General features: G+C 42.6%; 1 protein-coding gene across 3 annotated transcripts in view; it reads right to left on the bottom strand.

The window, feature by feature from the left end:
- kif6 (kinesin family member 6) overlaps nt 1-24,533 on the bottom strand; it is a 58,951-nt gene extending 34,418 nt beyond the window's left edge. The window contains exons 1-9 of one of the 3 annotated variants that reach the window (XM_086128136.1): nt 24,392-24,533; nt 21,794-21,903; nt 19,420-19,494; nt 15,273-15,420; nt 12,511-12,620; nt 9,281-9,410; nt 3,340-3,546; nt 1,887-2,030; nt 1,675-1,761 (exon numbers count right to left, since the gene is read on the bottom strand). In XM_086128136.1, coding sequence (XP_085984262.1) covers nt 1,675-1,761; nt 1,887-2,030; nt 3,340-3,546; nt 9,281-9,410; nt 12,511-12,620; nt 15,273-15,420; nt 19,420-19,494; nt 21,794-21,903; nt 24,392-24,451 — 1,071 coding nt within the window. In that variant the 5' untranslated portion in view covers nt 24,452-24,533. Of the gene's footprint in view, nt 1-1,674; nt 1,762-1,886; nt 2,031-3,339; nt 3,547-9,280; nt 9,411-12,510; nt 12,621-12,780; nt 12,998-15,272; nt 18,161-19,419; nt 19,495-21,793; nt 21,904-24,391 lie in introns of those variants that run through there. The other 2 variants (XM_086128135.1, XM_086128134.1) reach the window with 2 other exon arrangements.
- Between the last annotated feature and the right edge of the window lie 499 nt (nt 24,534-25,032).

The raw sequence follows: 25,032 nt of genomic DNA, 5'->3' as shown, positions 1-25,032 counted from the left end.
GCGGAAAAGATGTCTGGATTGAATTACATCACATTTTAAATCAGGACATATTTGCGTCCAATGCTTTTTCCGTGATTCCAGAATTGATTTGTTGTGAAATTTGAAAACCTTAATATAAAAAGTGGATAATGTATTTATTCTTACTCAATACTCAAGCTGTTACAGTAATTTTCTTTTCAAGGTCAAGAGACACATTTTCCTCACTTTACTACTGCTTTACAACGATGGTAGGTACGCTGTCATCTTGATGAAAATTAAAGTAGCTTTGATTGTCATTTTCAACTCAACTCAATTCAACTGTATTTAGAGAGCACTTTAAAACAACCACCGCTGTATACAAAGTGCTGTACGTGGAGCAAATATCATACATACAACAATAAAACAATAAATTAATAAAGACAGTAGAAAGCACAAAACAGTCAAACTAAGATCTACTCTGAGTCATGCTGAGTCAAAAGTTTAAAAAAACAGAATACTCATTGGATTTTGGATCCTGGAGGTGAAACTCTGCTGCACATTGTTGGAAGCTGCAACACTCTGTCACCATTACTAGTATGGCTGCTGATTAAAAATAAAAAATAAAAAATTCAAAATCCTCAGCAAGGTTTCGAAATGAAATGGCAGCAAAATCCATCCATCCATCCAACCATCCATTTTCAAATCGCTTATCCTCACAAGAGTCATGGGTGTGCTGGAGCCTATCCCAGCTGTCTTTGAGCAGTACACGGGGAACACCCTGAAGTGGTTGCCAGCTAATCGGAGGACAAACAAACATTCACGCTCACAATCACACTGAGGGACAATTTTAGAGTGTTCCATTAACCTGCCATGCATGTTTTTGGAACGTGGGAGGAAACCAGAGTACCCGGAGAAAACCCACGCAGGCAAAGGTAGAGCATGCAAACTCCACACGTGGAAGGCTGGAGTCGGAATCAATCTGCACCTCTGCACTTTGAGATGGATGTGCTAAACAGGTTACCCCCGTGCCACATTTGGCAGCCAAACATTAGTGGCAGCTTCATGTGTCTTATAGCCGCACTTCACTGTGCTATTACTATATACTATATGTTCCTGAGTAAACAAAGTAAGGGAAGATCTTGTATGATGTGTATTTGTACATGTACAGTCTATGAGCTAACTTGCTGGGTGTCTTTAAAACCAAATCAGCTTATGTCACTGTGTCTCTGTATCTACCACATCTGGAAAATAATTACAATATAGACTCCACGTGTGCAGCTTGGACTTTATGTTTGAATGTAAAGCCATAAATTCAATACTGTTCAGCTGGATGCTTTCTCAAGATATGAGTTACTAGGCTGAAAAATGTCACAACAGATTTGAAGGCGTGTAAACAAGATAAGACAAGAATGCAAATGTAATTTGTGAAATTTGAAATACAGCAAGACGGGCAGGCGGCGATGTGTTGAAGACCCCAAGAAAAAGTTGACACTGGAAAAAGTGGTTTTGGATCACTGAAGATGACACTTAAAACACATGGGAGGTTACACTTTGTTCCATTTTGAAGCTAAAACTGTACAGCAACTCATTTGCTGATCAAATTAAAACCTGGAAGCCATGTGAAAGGCCTGGCTATAAAAGCAAATGTGGTGTAATTGTGTCTGAGTTTTAGTATTCAAGACTAGTGAGGTATTGAAGAGTATGCGGCTGTCTCACCAAGGCAGGATCAAGTTCTTCATTCAATATTGCCTCATTCTTGATAATAGCCACACGCTGGGCAAAGCGACATGTCGAGATGGACTCCTGTATTTTTTATAAGATAGCAAATTGGAAAGATGAACTAAAAACAAGATATTTGTATTTTGTTCACAATCTGGACAGATATCAAAGATATGACTTTTGTAGCGCAACAGAATTATCTGTCTTACATCTAGGTTCCTCTTATCAACTGCCATAGTAGCAATCATAGTGGTCTTGCAGTTGCCTCCAAGGCTATCCCTAAGCACAGAGGTCAGCATAGAGTTCCTGTATGGAATATGGCAGCGATTCCTCTCTGACAGAGCAATGATGACCTGAAGCAAAGCAAAATGAAAAGAGGCAAAGACTGAATGTAAAAATGAAGGATGGGACAGCTCATACAATTACTGTCATATGGGAGCTTGAGGAAAACACTTATACAGTGGCTCACTGCTATTATTTGCTGGAGGAACGCAAACTTTCAAAATCACATATCTGACATAAAACATAACATGAAGAAAGTCAAAACGGCATCCACTCTTCCAAGAAGTCGTTCTAAATTTTTTTGACAGATTGGCACCCAAGCCTTTGGCGTGAAAACAGGCATAACTTCAGTTTTGTGCCAATGCAAGTCTAGCCGACAACGTTTGCAGCCGTGTCGTGCCTCTCTGGGCGCTCAGTTTCCTTGCCCCCGACTCATCTGACAATTTAGTAACACAGTAGTCTGCGCTCAGCAAAAAACCAAACAAACAAACAAACAAACAAAAAACGCATCATCATTTTCATGCCGGGATTATGGTTTAGTTCAGCGTGTTTGTAAATTTGGTTGATGCGCTATGTCTAACGGCCTCCTCGCGCCTCTGGCAATTTGGTGTGACACAAAGTAGACTACATTTTAGACTGGCTAAAATGGGGGTTGATCGTGCGGTGCAGGTGGTGTAACACGATTTTGGTGTATTTGATTGAAGTGCAAGCAGACAAATTCAGTGCTCGGCCGACGTGTGTGGTGGATGTCAGTGGATTGCATTCATAAATATGCCACCAGCCTGGGCCACTTCCTCTGAATCATTACAGAAATCATTGAATTAATTGAATGAATTGTAATTATTATCTTAAAAATATGCCCCCACCCTCACGATTGGGTGGGGGGTTCACATTCGGATGCATGATCGGGGGTGCAAGGTGAGCTCCAATCTCTCCTAGTCTGCCCATGTCACAGGCACAGCCAACGACATAATTCGCAAGGAGAGAGCTTGCAGTTTGCCTGCCACTGGCATGTTTGGACCCCATGTTCATTCATCAAGAAAAATATATGGATGAAGTTGAAGCTACTTTTGCCAGTTATTCAACTGAACTCATCCAGTGCTATCTTTAGGGACTAGTTTTGTGCACAGAGGCACAGAAAAACTGTTCAGACACAGCTGGGCATAAAATTGCCCAAAATTGCTCTGTTAATCTGAACAAGTTGAATTCAGGAGGAATTTAAAGATCCGTCTGAACATAGATAGAATCAAGAATATGGGTGAAAGGGAAATTTAGAGTCGAGGTTGTTGTGTCAAATGTTACACTGTTAATGCCGCACATTCGGTCACAACGTTTTGTGCTGTTGTAAATGAAAAAAATGACAGTTTATTAGGAAACTACCTGTTCTAAGTAATGGAGGGAGAGGTTGATGTATTTGGCCTCAGTGAGCAACTGCCCATTTAGGCCCGTCTTGCTGACGCGATCCGACCCAGCCAGGTCCACCAGGTGGAGCTTGGAGCGCCGTAGTGTAGCAGAGCCTGGCTCACGCCTACACAAGTGCACGGTGAATATACAGTGGGACCGTGTAGAGGCCTGGTTCATGGGAGTCTGAAGATTGGAAAAGAAAGGACAATAAGTACCAACATCATCATGTTTTGAATCAACAACAGTTTTGGGGTTGAAGTGGAAACAAAAAAAAAACAATTGTTTTCCATCTGTGATTCATTCAAACAACAGATGTGTTTCTTTTCATCCTTATTTTTCTTGCATCTGCTGAGTAAAACATATGTTGCAGCATATGGAAACAATGAGAGGTAAACAGATGGTGGCAGCTTTGCAAAAGTTGAGGTGGATTCTAAAATGGTCACCAGTGTAGCAGAAGTTACAGTGGGCTGTGACACGATGGAGACAAAAATAGAGGGTGATTCATTCTGAACAAACAAGCTTTATTAACAAAAGCAAGATGTGAAACATACGCATGGTGGTCAATGAAAAAACGATCTAGCCAGGCAGCAGTTACTCCAATATGTGCTTAATTTGAATTAGAATTCATCCATCCATCCATCTTCTACCGCTTATCCGGGGCCGGGTCGCGGGGGCAACAGCTTTAGCAGGGAAGCCCAGACTTCCCTCTCCCTAGCTACTTCTTCCAGCTCTCCCTGGGGGATCCCGAGGCGTTCCCAGGCCAGCTGGGTGACATAGTCACTCCAGCGTGTCCTGGGTCTTCCTCGGGGTCTCCTCCCGGTGGGACATGCCCGGAACACCTCACCAGGGAGGCGTTCAGGAGGCATCCGAATCAGATGCCCAAGCCACCTCATCTGGCTCCTCTCGATGTGGAGGAGAAGCGGCTCGACTCTGAGCCCCTCCCGGATGACCGAGCTTCTCACCTTATCTCTAAGGGAGAGCCCGGACACCCTACGGAGAAAACTCATTTCGGCCGCTTGTATCCGGGATCTCGTTCTTTCCGTCACGACCCATAGCTCGTGACCATAGATGAGGGTTGGAACGTAGATCGACCGGTAAATTGAGAGCTTCGCCCTTTGGCTCAGCTCCTTCTTCACCACGACAGACCGATACAACGTCCGCATCACAGCAGACGCTGCACCGATCCGCCTGTCGATCTCTCGCTCTCTCGCTGTAGACTGGTTGGGCGAATTCCCACATACCCTCGAGGACCCTGCTAAGGGTGTAGAGCTGGTCCACTGTTCCACGGCCAGGACGAAAACCACACTGCTCCTCCTCAATCTGAGGCTCGACTTCCTGACTTCCTGAATAGACCTTACCAGGGAGGCTGAGGAGTGTGATCGCTCTGTAGTTGGAACACACCCTCCGGTCCCCCTTTTTAAAAAGAGGGACTACCACCCCGGTCTGCCAAACCAGAGGCACTCTCCCCATTGACCACGCGATGTTGCAGAGGCGTGTCAACCAGGACAGCCCCACAACATCCAGAGCCTTGAGGAACTCCGGGCGGATCTCATCCACCCCTGGGGCCTTGCCACCGAGGAGCTTTTTAACCACATCGATGACTTCAACCACAGAGATAGGAGAGCCCACCTCAGGGTCCTCAGACTCTACTTCCTCCAAGGAAGACGTGTTGGTGGAGTTGAGGAGGTCTTCGAAGTACTCTGCCCACCGGTTCACAACGTCCCGAGTCGAAGTCAGCAGTGCCCCATCCCCACTGTACACAGTGTTAGTGGTGCACAGCTTCCCCCTCCTGAGACGTCGGATGGTGGACCAGAATTTCCTCGAAGTCGTCCGGAAGTCGGCTTCCATGGCTTCCACCACCGAACTCTTCCCACGCTCAGGGTTTTGCCTCGGCGACCACCGAAGCTGCGTTCCGCTTGGCCAGTCGATACCCGTCAGCTGCCTCTGGGGTCCCACAGGCCATAAAGGCTCGATTGGACTCCTTCTTCAGCTTGACGGCATCCCTTACTGCTGGTGTCCACCAGCGAGTACGAGGGTTGCCGCCACGACAGGCACCAACCACCTTACGGCCACAACTCAGATTGGCCGCCTCAACAATAGAGGCATGGAACATGGTCCACTCGGACTCAATGTCCCCCGTCTCCCCCGGAACATGGGAAAAGCTCTGTCGGAGGTGGGAGTTGAAACTCCTTCTGACAGGGGATTTCGCCAGACGCTCTCAACAAACCCTCACAATACGTTTGGGTCTGCCAGGACAGACCGGCATCTTCCCCCACCATCGGAGCCTACTCACCACCAGGTGGTGATCAGTCTACAGCTCCGCCCCTCTCTTCACCCGAGTGTCCAAAACATGCGGCCGCAAATCCGATGATACAACCACAAGGTCGATCATCGAACTACGGCCTAGGGTGTCCTGGTGCCAAGTGCACATATGGACACCCTTATGTTTGAACAAGGTGTTTGTTATGGACAGTCAATGACGAGCACAGAAGTCCAATAACAAAACACCACTCGAGTTCTGATCGGGGGGGCCGTTCCTCCCAATCACGCCCCTCCAGGTCTCACTGTCATTGCCCACGTGAGCATTGAAGTCCCCCAGTAGAACAAGGGAGTCCCCAGCAGGAGTACTCTCCAGCACACCCTCCAAGGACTCCAAAAAGGGTGGATATGCTGAGCTGCTGTTTGGTGCATATGCACAAACAACAGTCAGGACCCGTCCCCCCACCCGAAGGCGGAGGGAGGCAACCCTCTCGTCTACCGGTGTGAACCCCAATGTACAGGCACTGAGCCGGGGGGCAATGAGCATGCCCACACCTGCTCTGCGCCTCTCACCATGAACTCCAGAGTGGAAGAGAGTCCAACCCCTCTCGAGAGAACTAGTACCAGAACCCAGGCTGTGTGTGGAGGCAAGTCCGACTATATCCAGTCGGAACTTCTCTGCCTCACACACCAGCTCGGGCTCCTTCCCTGCCAGAGAGGTGACATTCCATGTCCCAAGAGCTAGCTTCTGCAGCCGAGGATCGGACCGCCAGGGTCCCCGCCTTTGGCTGCCGCCCAGCTCGCATTGCACCCGACCCCTTTGACACCTCCCACGGGTGGTGAGACCATGAGAAGAATTAGAATTAGAATTCAGTTGTACTCAAAAGGAAGACATTACCCTGACACTGTGTGATAACAAATGCTGAATATGATGAGCAAGTGACAACTTCCTGACAAAGACCTGCCGCCCTTGTGAAAGCGCTATATAAATCAGCATGTATTGTACTGTATTTGTCCTATCTTGACAACAACAGTACAAAAAATAATGCAGGACATTGATGATGAAATTGTGTTATGACCCCTCACCTGTCAATTGGGGTTAAGACAGCGCAAGATAAAGCTATCATCTCTATTGTTCGTCCAAATTTTCCTTCTCTCTGCTAATGTTTGTCCCCAGATGTGCCACCTAATCCATCCATTCATTTTCTAATCGGCTTATCCTCACATTCGCGGGTGTGCTAGAAGCTATCCCAGCTGTCTTCGGGCAGCAGGCGGGGTACACTCTGAATTTGTTGCCAGCCAATCGCAGGACACACATAGACGAACAACCAGCCGCGCTCACATTCACACCTCGGGACAATTTAGAGTGTTCCATTAACCTGCCATGCATGGTTTTGGAATGTGGGAAGAAACCAGAGTACCCAGACAAAACCCACGAAGGCACAAGGGAGAACATGCAAACTCCACACAGGAAGGCTGGAGCCGGAATCGAACCCTGCACATATGCAGTGTGAGGCCGACACGCTAACCAGTTGCCCACCAAGCCACCATGTCTGTGTCTCACACAGAGCAGTAAGCCTACATTTGACTATAATATATTACCCGTATTGTGTTAGAAAATTAAAATAGACTCATCATCATAATTTTGCAAAAGCAGAAAGGATTGGATCAGTATTGAAGAAATGTGGAGCTTTCTTTTGTTGTGAGTGAACCACATGTTGATCAACACATTGTTGATGCATACCTGTCAACTCATACGGTTTAGCCATAGTACATACGGATTTTGTGGTGAATCTTACGTATATGGCCGTATCGCACAAATCATACGGATTCTGAAAATTTCCGGGTTTTTTTTTCCCCCTAACAGGTAATTCCGTTTGCTTTTGTCCAGAATGGTGCTAGTCTACTCGAATGCTTTCATTTCCGGTAACTTTCCAGTAAATCACGTGTATTATGGAGATCTACAATAAATATCATTGAAGATTTCGTGGGTTTTTTTCTGCCGTTATTTTGACATATGTTATAAGGATTTTTTGCTCTTTATAAGGATTTTTTTGGTAGTTTATACAGGTTGGCGCTCCGAAAGGTTGACAGGTATGTTGATGTAACCGGTGTTGACCACACACTGTGTGAGTGAAACTCAGCAATCAGTCGCTACAACAGCCCAAACAAGGTGAAATTGGGATCAGCTTCTTTGCCCCAAAAAGTTGAAGTAAGGACAGGAAGAAGAGGAAAAGGGAGGTAATCAGTGACATAGAAAGGTGAAGGGAAATATTCGGATGAGGTCAAAAGAAAGGTGAGAAGTACCATAGTTAAGGTGAATTTTATTTCCAATGAAACAGTAGTGTAGACATACATGAATGAGCTCACACCTTGCTGAGTATGTCCATATGGCAGAGATTGAAAGAAGATCGTTTGTGAAAATTTGTTGGAATCGTGCTCTGTGTGGAGCAAAGACTTCTGGGATAAATTTGGCAGTGACAAATTGACAGTGCGGATGTTGTTTGTTCGCTTCAGGCTCAAGTGAAACGTTCTTGTCAAGAGGTCCCCGTGAGGGTGAGTTCACAAAAAGGTTCTGTGTGGGTGGCACCCCAAGCTGCTTGATCATCACACTGATATAAAAACAGAGCATTTGTTTTCATTGACAATATCACAGCACCATGTCCACAAGGTGAATAAAAAACAAATGGGACATTGTTCATACCAGTAACCATGAAAAGAGACACAAAACCATTTTTATTTACAACACAATTCTTTCTTCTGAACACAATTCATTTCCATTGCATTTTGCACATGTTTTGTTAAATGGATATGCTTCAGTGAATAATCCAAATAAAAAAATTAAACCGCCTGTGAGCCTTATGCCCACCAGCCTCTCCCCCGCGGTCAGTGCAGCCTCTGCAGGTCTGGATGCCATGTGACTCAAGTCCAACGTGTCCTACTCATCACACAAAGCAGGAGATCTAAAAATTCTGAAAACGCAGCAAGCAAGAAGGCTTTGGGTGGGAGTCATGCACTCAGATGGGCATGTGCACTTGGCCGCAGTGTGCATTGGTGGGTTGGTCAGATGGAGCAATGGCTCACACATTTACATCACGTTTGCGAAATAGGCAGAGGACATAAATGAACTTGGTTCATTTCACATTTGATTGGTAGGCAGGTAGCCCATGAAAAAAAATGTATGTCTCCTGAGATGAAGTCATAATTTGCCTATTAGAGGGTCACATTTTTTAGCGACCCGCGGCAAATACGGAAAACAACTTTTGACATGGCAAATGATATTTTTAGAAAAGAGGTGGGGTGAGGGTGAACAGGATTAGAAGTCAGCTGTCCAAAAAATAGGGGAGGTGTGTCATGGGTACTACCACTACAACTACCATAATTATTATTAAGCTTTTCTAGATATGAAAAGACACTAATATATTTACAGTTGAAATAATAACACAATTTATCTTAATAACACTGTGGAGAGTAAAGATAATCCAATTTCAGGAATATAAATATTTTCCTCCACCTTCTGCGGTCTGTCGAGGTCCAATTTTAGTTCCAACCAGCATAAAAATCTACCTCAACAGAATTTGATTTTCAAACAAGTGTTATTAATTAGTCTGCGTATGATATCTGTACAACATTCCTCATTGGCCACACCCCCACTTACTTCAGCAATCATTCTATTGGTGTCGCCCAAGAACAATAGATTGAGAGCCTCCTCTTCATTTGCAGATTGCTGCAATGAAAGGTTCCTGAGATGGATGTTCTGGTCAGTGTCTTCCATGATAATTACTTTTCTGCGAATAGAAAAAAACCCCCATATTGTTTTCAGAAAACGCACAAATATAAATGTACTTGAAATAAAACACAACAAAGCATGAGAGACAAGCTGAAACCAGCCAACGCAGTGCCCGGACCATTGACATCCATCACCTGCATTACACATGTAGTAATACAAATTATAATTATTCAGGAAGAATGTGGGTTGGCCCGTTGGTCCAGTGGTTAGCCCGTCGACCTCACAGTGCAGAGGTACCGGGTTCAATTCCAGCTCCGGCCTCCCTGTGTGGACTTTGCATGTCCTCCCCGGGCCTGCGTGGGTTTTCTCCGGGTACTCCGGTTTCCTCCCACATTCCAAAAACATGCGTGGCAGGCTGATTGAACGGTGTGAGTGTGAGAGGGAATGGTTATTCGTCTCTATGTGCCCTGCAATTGGCTGGCAACCTGTTCAGGATGTTCCCCGCCGACTGCCTGAAGGCGGCTGGGATCGGCTCCAGCACCCACCGCGACCCTTCTGAGGATTAAGCGGATCAGAAAATGGATGGATGGATGGATAGATGGATGAAAAAAACAACAACAAAACAATCAATTTAATATGCTACATATTTGGAGACATTTTGTCTGTCCTGTGGTAGTGGAATGCTGCACAGGAGGATATGAGAGTGCACTGATGTCACGAGACATGGGAAGTGGAACAGAAAGGCAGACCAACAGTGCCACAGTTTCTCCTTGAATCAGCAAGTGTAGCCACAACATGGTTAAGGTCGGGCACTGGCTATTTCTGGAAGACTATGATTTGTGGGTATCTAAACCTTGAGCAAAATCATCTGCAAAATACAGAAGTGCCTCAAATTGAAATGCTGCCAGAATACAGGACAAAGAGCAAATTGATTGCATAAAAGACTAATATCTATTTAGCTGATGTATTGCCTGTGACAGAACCCCCCCCCCCCCCACCTCAAACAAGACAAAGAAAGTCAAATGGGACAGATGAGGTAGAGGGAGAGGCAGAGAGTACAGCAGTGGTTCTTATCCTTGTTTGAGGTCCCGAACTCAACCAGTTCATATGCGCATTCACCGAACCCTTCATTAGTGAAAAATAAAATATGATTCAAGAAGCATTCCTTCAGTTTTGAGTTGCTCAATTTGGCATGACAAAGCATGCAGATAGGACAATGACACCCCTCACTTTCCGTGATGCATGAAAAAATCCTAAATAAAAAAAAATCACATGACGTACTATCACGACAGTCACTCATTGACGACTGAGCCAACTACATTTCCCACACCACTGATTGGACAAGCGATGTATTGTGATCATCTGCGGCAGGCGTGTCATAATTAATTGGCATGTTGAGTCGGGTAAGTCTTAACCTCCAAGGCAGAGGCTCCGTCGAACCCCTGAGACCGATTCACCGAACCCCTGGGGTTCGATCGAACCCAGAGTGAGAACCACTGGAGTAAAGCAACAGAGGTAAACAGAAAAAAATTAATGGTTGAAGACAAAAAAATATAGAACTAGACTACAAACAGTGCCTCTAACAAGCTGTGAAAAAGCATTTCTTCACATAAACCTTTTTCTCCTTCTCAGTGCAAAATCTGTCACGAATTTGACCGCATTAAATTGCGATTGAATAGTGTTCTTCCTGTTGGCAGTCCGTATCAGACTGGCAAATACGACAGTTTCCATTTTCACCACACAATAGATTCCAGTCTCTTCAATGGCAGTGGAGGAATAAGTCTCACTTACACCCACACGTTTCAGACAATGATGGAACTGTTGGTGATTTGTCTTTTCACTGTTAAAATAGATCTGCCAACCACTATCGGTCATGTCATTGTCAGACTAAGGCCTATTCGGCACACAAATCAGATAGGTGACTTCAGCTATAGCCATTATATCACCGTGACCTTTCAACTTGCTTCGACTTGGCCTTCCCTTGGCACTTTTTAACACATACCAAGTGAATCCAGCTAAGACCGTGGAGTCACACAGCTGTGTGTGGGAGTGGCTACGATAGTATAAGAACGGGAACCACTTTGGACAGCGCTGACCTTATTCAGCATCTGGCAGAGAAGGCTCCACGGACGTGTAATTGATCTTTATGGTATCAATTAAATAGTTCTGCTGAGCATATTCAGTCTTCTGGTAGTCAATGTTATTAAGTAGAGATGTCCACATCTTTTTTTTTTCTTCAGATTTTTGGTTCCCAAGTCTGTATGGTATTGAGTCCTGATCTGATATCTTGGCAAAACACTAAGAAAAAAAAAAGTGCGCATCAAAATGAATGTTTGTGTCTCCTTGTTCCAAATACAATTTCCGTTCAGCTGCAGCGTACAGAAGAGCTCTGTGTACAGGCGGACAATCCTGTGTGTGTGTGCGTGCGTGTGGTGCTCTTACTCTCAGTCTGAATGCAAAAAAACAACATAGCATTTTGTAATATATTTCCTCCATCCATTTTCAACACCACTTATCCTGAACAGGGTCGCGGGGAGTTGCTGGAGCCTATCCCAGCTGACTTCGGGCGGAAGGCAGACCCTGAACTGGTCGGCAGTCAGTCGCAGGGCACATACGGAGACAAACGACTATTCAGACCCACATTCACACCGTCACTGAGTGGAAACCGATCCCACATTGCCCACACACAAGTCGGGCGTGCGTACCACTACACCATCAGCGACTTTTGTAATATATTTTGTCATACCTGTATACATATACTATTTATAGCTTTGGATTGACCTTTAAAAATCCATGAAATCCACGTGATTGGCCCTGATTTCTGATCACTGTGATCGGATCGTGACATCCCGAATAACAAGCATGAAAGAAAATGGACCGGCAGAAGTTCACTCAGGACTTTACATTTTCCTGCATTTTTGGTTAATATTTCTACCTCTCAACTGGATTAAAACCTGCCACACCAAGATAGTGAAAATTCACTTGGTCACAAGACTCAAGTTTTTGCCGCCAAGATTTTTTCCTCGACAGAGACCCTTCTGGTTTGTACAGGCCTTGAAGAGCCAGAGCAGACAGAGCAGGGGGCAGCCAAAAAAGGTACAATTGTAAAATCTCACTTTATATCTGTCATCAAAAAAAGTTCTGAAAAGCATACTGACGGTAGGTCCTCCAGTCGAGATGCTTCATGTCTGGAATCCAGGAGGTCATAACCCATTTCGTTGTAAATCTCCAGGTATGATATGTGAGTACGATACACTGTACTGCTGTCCTGTGGGGCAGAATGCATATATTAAAAGCTGACTGAATGAATTAAACGAAAAAGTGTTATACGTTGGGCAGTTGCAAGTGAATTAGTGCTGTGAATTAATTACTATTATGTATCAGTTCATGAAATCAGTTTCAAGAGCACTGAAAAAATAGGTACAGACCTGACCTCTGACCTCGGCTACCTCTCAACATCTTGGATTCTGGCATCTTTTGAAATGAATCATGTTCTCCCTTTCACTTTATTGCCTGAAAGTCTAAAGATCATTTAAAAATCAGCAGGGTGTTATAACTGATCTACACTGAGCTCTGCCCTATAATAGACAACTGTGATTCAACTTTGTTAGGACTGGAACATGAAAGTGGATGTGTGCATGATTTTTGAATATTTAATTAAACAAATTAAAAAATTGGTTCGACAGAAATAAATTGTCACTTAACCTGAAAAAATCGAAGTTAATTGTTTTTGGCACAAGACCAATCAAACACCAAGCTAAAATTATGGTAAACTCAATTGAGATAGAAAGAGCGTATGAAACCAAGTTTCTCGAATTAGTAATAGACTCAAAACTATGTTGGAAGCCACATATCGATAACGTAAAAAGAAAAATAGCCAAAACCGTAGGGATCCTCTACAAAACCAAGGAAGTGCTAAATAAGAGATCTTTGTGCACATTATACACTTCATTATTATTACTATATATGACCTACTGTGTGGAAATATGGGGAAATGCCTACAAAACAAACACACTCCCTATTCTAAAACTACAAAAAAAAAGCAATTCGAATTATTAATAAATCAAAATATACGGAACCCACAAATCCACAATTTATCAAATTAAATACGATGAAATCTTATCACCTGGTTGACTTTAAAATCGCCCAATTAATGTACAAAGCACACAATAACCTGCTCTGCCAAAACATTCTGAAGTTTTTCGAAATTCGAGAAAGCAGCTATGATTTAAGAGGTACCAACTTATTCAAAAAACTCAAAACAAGAACAAACATCAAGCAAAGAAGTGTATCTATCAAAGGTGTTAATCTGTGGAATAATTTCGAAACGGACCTGAAAATGAGTAAATCGCTTGCTGAGTTCAAAAACTAATTCAAAAAAATTGTACAAACAACCTACATCAATCAGAGTTAAAATGATAAATTCTAAACATTAAATATAATGATAAATCAGAACTAAGTTGATAAATAGAGAAAGGTATTGAAATATCCATTATGAATACAAGAGAAAATTGACACAAGAGTGCCAGGGTGTGGATGTATCTAATCCCGATACAAACCAAAAGTTGTAAAAATATCACGGTTACGGGTAAAGTATGAGCCTTAATGGAGACTTTTTTCTTCTTACTTTTTTTCTTTTCTGATTGATATAAAAATGATTTATTAGATATAAACACATAACGGGGTAGGACTAGATAAGTTTTCTACTTCTTCCTACTCCCTTGAACATAATAACTGTTGAATGAAGACTGATTTCTTTCTTTTTACTATTTTATCGACCTTATTTTCTGTCAAATTATTACTGTATATGTTTTATGTTCAATAAACAAACCAAACAAACAAAAAACAAATGTGCTGAAAAAAATTACATGATAATGCGACAGCCAATGTGAAAGAAAAGAGACATAAGGGGTGTTCACACGGCAAGGTTTGGTCCGGTGCTACGCCGGGGCTGCCCCAGTAGAGCGTTCACACGTGCAAATTAGCTCCGGCGTAGCCCCGGAAAAAGGCTTACACCGGACCAAATTTGATCCACCTCGGGGAGGTGGTTTAAAATTTTGCTCCAGAGCAAATGCTTGTTAGCGAAGCAGCACCGATGTAAATTTGCACGTGTGAACACAACTGGGTTAAATTTGCTCCAGAGCAAATGCTTGTGAAGAGTTTACGTACGGCGAGAATGCATTGCTTTCGCGCTCTGTCGGACTTCCGTCATGTGTTTGTTTAATAACGACACAAGACTTGGCTGGTAACATCTTTCCTTTTGTAGGAGACTGGACTGTCTCGGAGTTGTTAGTGTAGTTTGTTCCTTTGTTGTGTGTCCACAGCCCCCCCCCCCCCAATATAATTTATTTTGTGATTTCCTCTCTTGATTTTCTGTTTGGCGCATTACGTATTTGCTTTTCTGAGTGTCATTGAAGTCATCGTTGATTTACGTTTTCGGGGGCGGTCACTCTCGAGCAGAAGGCACGGAGACCGAGAAGGAGAAGGACGTGCCTGTCCAGTAGTCGCTTGAGTTGTGTATACGTTTTAAAAAGAACCAACACGACAGCTCATTTGTTTTCTGTCGTTTTGCTCCGCTGCAGAAACTGCCGTGTGAACGCAAGTGGGGCTGCACCGACGCTGTGCCGGTGCAGACACGCTCAGCGGCTTTGTACGTGTGAACGCTCCACACAATTTGCTGCGGTGCAAAATATATCGCAACAAAATACATCGGTGCAGCGCCGGAGCAAATGTGTGCCGTGTGAACACCCCTATAGAGAACAGGGAGCGATGGAGGAGCATGAATTGATGCGCAACCGCCGTATGAGAGAAACTGTGAAAGAAAAGTAGATTAGAACACAAATTCTCGATCTCACCGGTGTGAACAGTCGACAAAATTGGAGTCAACACAGTTGAGATTGGTAAGTGCTGATGCTCTGACCTGGATGAAACGCTCATAGAGGTATGAAAGTGTGCGGGGAATAATGCCACGATCACTGTAGCGCTCTGCCCCTCCTGTGATGGTGAAGGTCTTCCCACTGCCTGTTTGGCCATAAGCAAAGATGGTGCCATTGTAGCCGGCCAATACACTGCAGAGACAAAAGATACTGGCCGACACTTGATACTGAGAACACTTGCATCAGTGGAAGACTGGGTAATGACAAATGCAGGTGGATCCCACGGGTTGTAGTCCAGACCCACAATTCCACTGACGTTGGGAAATTAAACGTCAATAAAAACATAAATAAATAAAAAAGAATACTGTACAATGTTGGGAAATCATGTTCAACTTATATTTCATTGATAATTATTATTTTCTCAAAACAGTTTAACTTGCAACATTTACACTTAATAATGCGCTACCCGTTTTCAATGGGAGATACGTGATATGTCTGGACTGCAGGCCGGCCAGTCTCGTGAAATGAAAAGAAATTATTCAATTCCTCAGTATCAGCAAAAGTGTAATGGAGTTTTACTTGGCCCAAGCTGAACCCTTCTACCAAAAAAAAAGGAACTAAATTATTGTGTAATCTTATGAAGTAAAATAGATAAAACAATTTTGGCTTAGCGGAGGTAGTAAATTATTCAATACCGCTGCTTTCAAAAGTATCTACCTGTTTTACATCTACCTGTGTTTATGTTAGAGGAATCTATGAGCAAAATTGTATCATGTTTAAAGTTTCATTTTAATTTGGACACATCGAAACGTTTGGGTGCGTATCCAGCACCCCCAAATGCCTGTGCATAAAGGTGCCGGCTACCTGGCCGGAGGGCTGTTGAAGTCCACAATTAGCACGTCAATGCAGGTGGGCGATCACGGGGGAGAGGGCGAAACTCGGTCACAAAAGGGGAATGAATAATTCGGGAACAGCGGTTGAACAACAAAAGACGAGTTGAGAACACCCGTCGCGCCCAGGCGACATTGGCCATCCGCAAAGTCTGCAACATGTTAATTCAATGTAGACCAGACAGAAAAGGCGCCAACGTACTGGTGGTTCAATGTTTAAAACGGGTAACCAATCACTACCGAGGGGCCGGACCGGGGGTGCGGTATGCAAATATCGGGGGCAGTGTTTTCCTTGTATGTTACAATAAAAGTCTGAATTGGCGCGAAGGGAGCTCGAGTGTGATCGCGGAGCAACTAACCGTCGTTCGCTCTCAGAGATCCGCTTCCGCCGATATTGAAGACAATTTTCCTGTGTGCCGAGTCATTTCTTTAACTTTGTCCGAGAAAATCTCTGACAGTTTATCTTAATATTGGGTCATTTGCAATTTCTATGACATCACCACTTCATCGTAATGCACTTTTATTCAATACCGGAGCCTCTACTACAGGGGTAGGCAACTCCCTATTCCAACACACCTGATTCAATTTATCATTTCAGGCTTCAACAGAACTTGCTGATGAGCTGATCGTTTGAATCAGGTGTGCTGGAGATGAGAAGGATTTGAAACAGGCAGGACAAGGCTCTCGAGGAACCGGAGCTCCCTACCCCTGCCCTACTCGATCAAAGTCAGAGTAAATTAAATGTGACAATATAAATCCCCAGGAAAAGATGGATGTACTAGAGTGGAGAGACGTTATGGCGACAGACATCTGACGAAGGAAAAAAGTCTTCAAGTGTGAGTGAAAGAAAACCCACTCAACGGGTACATTTTGGTTTGGCTCTGAATGGGGCCAATGGAAACCAATAGTACTTAGGTGCAATAGAGTGAAATGAAACATTGAAAGCATTGTGGGAATGACATCAACAGTGAAAATCTGAAGCAACAGAGTGAAGCACAGTACTGTGCTAATGTCTCATCCCAGTTTTCCACAGTTCAATTAGAACTAGACTGTAAAATTACCAAACAAATTCCAGAGGTGCTTTTATATTTGACAACAAACAAAGAAGAACTAGCCAAATATCACAAACACAAGCCTTGATCAAAAGGTAAGCATAAAGTCTGTACCTTAACACTCACATGGAGTAAAAAAAAAAAAAAAGTTCACACAGTTTTGGGAAAAACTCCAACCACTTATGAGAATGTCAGTTGACTCATCTGACATTGGCGTCTTGAACGATTTTCTCCTATGATTGACAAGCAAGAGAACATGCAAGGGTGCAGTGTTTCATTTCATGTCACTGCAAATGATGCCGCTTCGAAGCTGTCTTTGAGGTTTGAGCTCTTAGCAATGCTGATTTCTGTTTATGCCTCAGCTTCCCGAGAGACTGGCTAGACTCCAAAAAGAAAGGTTTCGCAGCTATGTACTGTAAATCAGTATCAGATCGTTGACAGTTAGTGCTGCCAAACCTACAGAATTGACTCTTCCTCTCATCAACTATTAATGATGGTTAGTTTTTGGAACCAGCGTCAAGCTAAACTTTCAATGGAAAAAAAATATATGCTGGTACTCCCCTTAGTTGACTGTTGCCAGGTAAATTAGGTCCACGCAGGCCCAGTTCGTCCCTCGTCGGCGGCATCCAATCCATATCGAGAACGTAATTTCCACCTCACGCACAGGTGCCGCACAAACCAACACAGCCAAATAAAGAAAAAAAAAGAAATACAACCAAAACACACACACACACACAGACGCGCACACACACAAATGATTGGTGAAGTAAAAACAATATGTGGCTCTTCTCTACCGTTTTCTTGGCTTGCGCTCCCATTTGTCAGGTACCAATGTAAAATGAAGACAATGATCTGTGAATTTGTGGGCTTCCGCTGTAGTATTTGAGGCCTAACAGCTCAAACCAAGATCAAATTGACTTACAATAGTCTGGCTTTGACTACCTTGATGTTAACCTGCTGCCGTAAACTAGGAGTAAATGTATGACAGATGAAGGCAACCTAAACCCCAACTTGGCCCACTTAGTCAGCCAACCTGGAAGTTTCAACATGTTGTTAATCTAAGTATCAAAAAAAAAAAAAATTATAATGCAGAGCAGTTGTGTTATAGCCTCTGCCGTGACCCTTAATAGGGATAGCTAATGGACCTCCATTTTCTGAACTTCCCATATCCTCACCATGGGTGAGCTGGAGCCTATCCCAGCCTTTTCAACCCAGGACTGGTTGTCAGCCAATCACAGGGCACATATTATATATTGTAGAGTAGAAAAACAAGCACTCCAATTTATAGTCACACTGATGAAGGGCGGTTGAAGTTAAACTGAGCTAAATGTTTGTGGAGGAGGAAACACCTTTTTACATTACAACAACCAACTTTAATGACAGGAAATTCCATGTAAACTCCTTCTCCTGGCTGATTTCCCTACTGGAGAGCAAGTTGCAAATTTGGCAGGCATTAAAGCAGGAACAAACTAAGTTTGGGGGTGGAGAGGTTTAAGGAGGTGAAGATTTAACTGCTGCTTGTCCAACCAATTTGGGTTGAATTTCCTTTCATATTAGTCGGGCAATAACTTCATACATTCAATTTTTTTAAAAAAACAGTCTGGAAAGCAAAGAGGACCGTACAGTAACCACCTGGCATCTGACCTCTGCTGCACCTTATATCCGATAGCCTTTAACTTTCACCACTTTTCTACTTCATGATAATCCCTAAATGATTTGGTCGACAATTGTGAGGGTTAGAGAGCCATGGCAGGAAAAAAAAAGTTTTGAAAAATGTAATTTAATTTTTTAATTTTTTGGAAAGCTTACATTGTATTTAGTTGAGTTTGTCTCATGATACTGTGCCGCTTTTGACGAAAACGTGAACACACTCTGCAACGGCTTATGGTGTTCCTCCATGCTGTGGCTTGTAAAGGTTCTGACACTCACAATGGCGGAACTTTCCATCTTGCTTGCCAGCTGAGTCCACTTAGTGGTTTAAGTATGTCAAGTACACCAAAAATCAGGCATCCTTCATTTGCATTTTAAAACACGGAGTTTAGCTGATTTCCTGTTCGCTGGGCTGGGTGAAGTTAATGTGACAGGACTTAAACCTGGATGAGCGTTGCTGGCCAAAGATGGGAGAATCTTGGATTTTATCATTTGTGAATTCAAATAAAAAAGATTAAAACTAAAATAAAAGCCCGCAGTCAAGTTTAAGCTTTTAAAAGAAAATATCAGATCAAAGCAAGAGTGCAATGTCACTTTACCTGTCTGCAACTGGTTTTGCGATGTGTTCAAATATCTCTTCTTGGTTGGTTGTTTGATCGAACACTTTTTGGAAGCTGGACAAAAGAAGAAATTGTGTTTTCAATGTTTTTTTTTGTTAGTTTTTTTTTTTTTTTACTACGACAAAAACACCAACATCTAAGGGCACACACACAACATTGTAAAACATGTACATTCAAACAGTTTGGTATTTTATTTCCAAAATGGATTAAGAAGTCATTGTGTTTTCTGAAGAAGTCTCAAATCTTGCTTTATCCCACAAAAAAAAAAAAAAAAATGAGAGCGATGTGACTGGAATCCGCCCAGCAGGTTTCTTAAATGTGGAAATTGTATTTATACAAGGGCATAAGGGAACCTCCGCAAGCTATTATAAGAGCTTGTGGTTTGCAAAGACTCTCCATGTCCACTACTGTCTGACTCCCTAACTGTGAATTTAGGGCTTGGAAGCGTGGCGTGAGCCCTGCCCAGAGGGTATATAAGGCTGCAGCTTTCACCACCAGATGTTCTGGTTCAGCAATGACAGAGCCGGTAGATGGATTATTCCTGATATGCAACCTGGGTAGCAACAATTTTAACTTTGCAATTCTTTATTTTGGCAGTTCCAGCTGTCTTGCTGCTATTTACTTCAAGCTCAAGTGTAATTCATGTACAGAGTATAACTCGCCTCATGCTCAAACGCAGCACATCCGAATGAGGACACGTGCTAAAGAAATCGGATGGGAGGATTGATGTTTCATTGTCTTGAAATCCATTTATTAGCCATATGGTGATTGAGATTGAAGTGGTCAACTGGTTAGGACGTCCACCCGGAGGTGCAGGGTTCGATTGCGGCTTCGGTCTTCCTGTTGTGGAGTTTGCATGTTATGCGTGGGTTTTCTCCGGGTACTCCAGTTTCTTCCCACATTCCAAAAACACAGAATTCAGGTTAATTGATTACTCTAAATTGCCCGTAGGTGTGATTGTGAGTGCAAATGGTTGTTCGTCTATGTGTGCCCTGCAATTGGCTGGCAACCAGTTCAGAGTGTACCCCGAAGACAGCTGGGATAGCCTCCAGCACGTCCATGGCCCTTGTGAGGATGAAGGGATTTAGAAAATGGATGAATGGATAGAGTGAGATACAGAACTATTGAGAAACATTTTTATTATTGTGTTTTGATTCACAACCGCAGTATAAGATACTTTTTTTTAAAAAACACCCTCATGCAGATAATGACGGGTCAAAAAAAATATTTTTCAATTTGATATTTTTTCTTTTCTTAGTGCAAATATTACATTGTTTAAATTAACAATAGTACATTTTTGAAATATTCCCATTTATTATTAGCGTATTGCAGAATAATCTGACATTTCTTAACAAAAATTAGTGCGAAATGTTTGCGTCAAATCCTAACAGTCAAATTTCAGAATGTCATATAAAAGGTTTTCAGTTCGCCCTCCAGTGGACAATATTTCCAACAACAGTTATAAACTGCAGTTCATGATCTATTCTCACAAGCCAGATTGGATCCCCTCCCCTGACCTGCCAGTAATGGCCCACGGGCCATATTTTTGACACCATTGTGTTAGATGTTGGTAAAAATCAACTGAGTTTACAGTATAAAATGTTTGCACACATGCATCATAATTCAAGAGAATACGTTTATCCATAAAACAGGTAGATAAATCAGCGCATTGATTTAAGGTCAGTCGGGCCGTGATCGTGTAGTGGTTAGTACCCTGTGTTGTGTTCACAGCAATCCTGGTTTGAATATTATGGTAATGGATTACATCTATGTACACTTATTATACATTGAATCAAATGTTTTCATAAACAATAGCCAGAGTTATTCATTGATTATCACATCACCTTTTTTTACAAATCTGGTTGAGAAAATGGAGTTCTTCTAAGTGCTTGTAACAAAGAACGCTCATCAACACCGGTATGAAATTCATTCACTTTGCGAGGATGAAACTGTATCGTTCCAATTTTCTGGTCCATTTACGTGCCCTGTTCTTTTCTTCTGGCCCGTCAAACAACCGTTTGCCTGAAAGTGAACCGTGCATCGCCACACAGCGCCGAGGCCTCTCACGGAATAACTCGACAACAATGGCAAAGAGAAGTTAACGGGAAATGCAGTACAATGGCAGACTGGCACTCAGCATTCTGTAAATGACATCACATTTGCCGAACAACAGCACATTGCTATAGGTTGGACTATGAATCTGGGTGGGTTACGTGAAAAAAAACGAACAAAAGTATACAGTACTTGGAAAAGTTTTAGCTCTAAGTATGACTCAAAAGATGGTTGACCAAGTTAACTTCACTCTTGACCTTTTAAGGTTTTTCAGCCTTAAATTAATCTCTAAAAGGAGCACCTGAAGCTGAAGCACTCCCTCTTGTTGTTAACAAAGCCATCAGCCATGTCCTTGGGTACCACAAACTCCAGCGCTGCACTTGTTTGTGGCTCATTGTTGACAGAGTACACCTGAGGGAGGCAGAGACAACAGCAGTCAATCAACCACTCGTGGGTACCACCCAAAACTCAATGTATAATGTAAGAGGCCATCGCGGCGTGAGAAAAAAGGTAATTGTGTTGTTTTTTTTTAACATAAAAAAACGGCAGTGTGGTCGCTAGTGGTTAGCATGTCTGCATACATGTATAGTTATGCCATTAAGTGTAATAGTGTACAGTATATAAAAATATTTTTGTCAGTAAAATGTTGAATTTTGTACTCATTTTGTACTAATGTACATATTTGTAAATTAATATCAAGGTATAAATTGTATGTCTTCACAGCAAAGGTCAGTGTTAAAGTGAAACTATCAGAATGGAAGTATTTCTGATTGGGTTATTTGAATGGAAAAGGTAAATAGTTCCTGTTAAAAGGATCAGAAAGTATCATTTATTCTTCTCTCTGCTTCTATTCATTCATATGTTGCCATTTAAAACATGGCTGTTCTTTTATGCAAATAAATCACTTCAACAAATAAAAAGCAAAGGGCTCCGGGACCTGCCCACGAGTCGCAAGCTGCTTGTGATTGGTGAGCTTGAGGGCATAAGAGTGCTGAAAAACAACCCCACAGCTTTGACGATCACAAAATCGTGTGGTCCAAAATCACAATTTTGATCCCAAAACGATAAATCGTTCAGCCCTACCACATTCCAAAAACACGCCTTCTATGGGCTGACTGAATAATCTAATTTGTCCAGATCTGAGCGGGAACTGTTACACACCCCGCAACTGGCAGGTGACCAGATCACGATGCACCCTGGCTCTTGCCTAAAGTCAGGTGAAATCGACTCCACCTGACCCACAAAGACACGTTCTATAGAAAATAGGGTGATGCATGTTTAAAAACCTTGTCAATATGGTCATGGTCCCATACAAGGAGTCCATGCTAAACCCTGAAATACAACAGACATTTGTACACTGCAAATTTAGCATTTTGTGGTGCGGTCACTGTCTGCCCCAAAAAGAAAAGCTGGAATTAAAGACATACATCATGTGGAAAGCTATAGAAATGAAAAAAAAAAAAAGCTATCATTGTTGTGCTGTGTAGCGAATGCAGTTTAGAAATGTGCTTACTAAGGCCAAAGTCATGCCTCAAGGGATACTAGAAAAACTGCCCAACATTAAACCAACAGACTGAAATTCAGGCAGTGGTTGGCATTTAAAGTGAGGTCAGCTGGGTCACGTTGAACACTCCCATTCTTTGGTTTTGATCTTCAACATATGTGCTGGCATATGTCTCGAAGACACTAATGCAATTATAAGACCGTGGGGGTTGAGGCAAAGAAAAGCATACGACCTGAATGATTAGATTGTTTTCACTGATAGCCCTTTGTTTTGTTGCGTTCTCATGGAAATGCGCAGAATGTCAAAAAGCCGCAACGATGTGGCTGTGGTCATTTCATTGTGCTCAATATTGTCCCTGCAAGCTAAATGGCCACAGAACCCATCTGTGTAATTTGATCACTCCTTCCATCAGTTGCCGTACTCAGACAATAAACTGGATTTCAGGGAGTCTTTTCCGGGGCTTTTTGCATGTACTTTGTCAACCCAATGAAAGCTGAATTTACCTAATAATAGGGAAAGATGAGGTTACATAATGTACAAGAAAAAATATATATTCTACTGTAGAGCAGGAGTGTCATTTTTGTTGCGGGCCATTTTGTCCTGCAGTAACAGCTTCCCTCATTGAGTTGTTATGACGGTGACACCAAATGAATTGTTTCATCGTCTCATTACAAATACACAACAAATTGATGGCTTAAAATCAGAAGGATAATAGTTTGTTGAATTATTGGATAATTTGGTATAAAAAAAGAGTCGCAAAAATATTGCAAAATCTCAATTTATTACACATGACAATTCAATATTTTGGTACAAGGATCATGGAAGTTGACACACATGATTTGCTTTCGGAGGACCTATAAAATGATGTAGCGGGCTGGATCTGGCCCCTTGGCCTTGAGTTTAACACCTGTTATGTAGAGGACAAGCATCAGGCCACGTTGAGATTTTGTAGATTATTATGTTCCTAAATAATGAAATGTGTTGGATTTATAATGTGATCTGCTTAGAATTTGCATTTTCTCTTGTGCTTGCATGGGTTTGCTCTGTTAGGTTGATTGTCTCCTCTATAAGTGTCATTCAGTAACAATCTGGTGGTCATTTTGGACACAAGAATTTCTTAATGGCCTTATTAATTATTAATAACACAAAAATACTGGTAAACATTAAGTTAGCGCTTGTCATTGATCCATAACAAATCGACACTGCACAGTAAAAATGGCAGGCCGAAGCAGAAATTTCAACCGATTTAAACAATTTAAGCAACTGCATTATTTCCGTGCAATTATTGGGACATCACGCAGGACACACAAGTAAGGCAGGAAGGTTTACGTTCATGCGTGCATTGGCACGCACACTGATGGTTCGCGTGCTAAATCGTAGTACGTGTTAACTTACCGCGGTATTTTTCTTGGTGGGCTTTATACGGGCATATATCTGAATAGTCTGTTTTACCATTTTATCTTTCTAAAGGCAAATTGTTTGCTTTCCGTTTTGTATGCTGACTTGCGCTTACTGGCCACAGTTGGCTGGATGCTGTTGTGCGTTCAATTTGGTTGCCTGGTGACCAAAACTCGAGTGGAGGGGGCGGGGTGGTGGATTGACAAAGATCGTTTATGATAAGACGACGCTCTCTCGGCGAAGGCAGAAAACCCGTGTGTTGGAAAAGCCGACGCGTCAGTCACATCAGTTTCGAGTTTTTTTGTGTGCGCGTACCTCCACGGTCGCTTAAGACAGACACTCGTGAATTATATATTATGAGTTGCTCAAATTGTTAACATGGTTTGCTTTACTAGTGTTTGTATGATCAAGAAACATTTGACTCAATATTCAGCAGGTTTCTGCCCATTGTCAGTTCTTCATAATGCAAGTTGGGAAAACGGCAGCTGTCACACTTGCACACATTTCTGTATGTATAAAAATGACTAAACTTTATTGCATCATTTGCTAGGAAATGAGAGAAAATACATTATCATCCAACCATACAAAAAGTGAGAATCTGTTGTTTTTGTTGCACAAGGAACAAGTCTGTAAGATCA

Source organism: Hippocampus guttulatus, chromosome 13 (genome assembly GCF_054856545.1).
Source record: "Hippocampus guttulatus isolate MCC_2025c chromosome 13, RoL_Hgut_1.0, whole genome shotgun sequence".
In the NCBI taxonomy this organism is placed as follows: domain Eukaryota; kingdom Metazoa; phylum Chordata; class Actinopteri; order Syngnathiformes; family Syngnathidae; genus Hippocampus; species Hippocampus guttulatus.
This window is presented reverse-complemented; position numbering and strand designations above follow the sequence as displayed.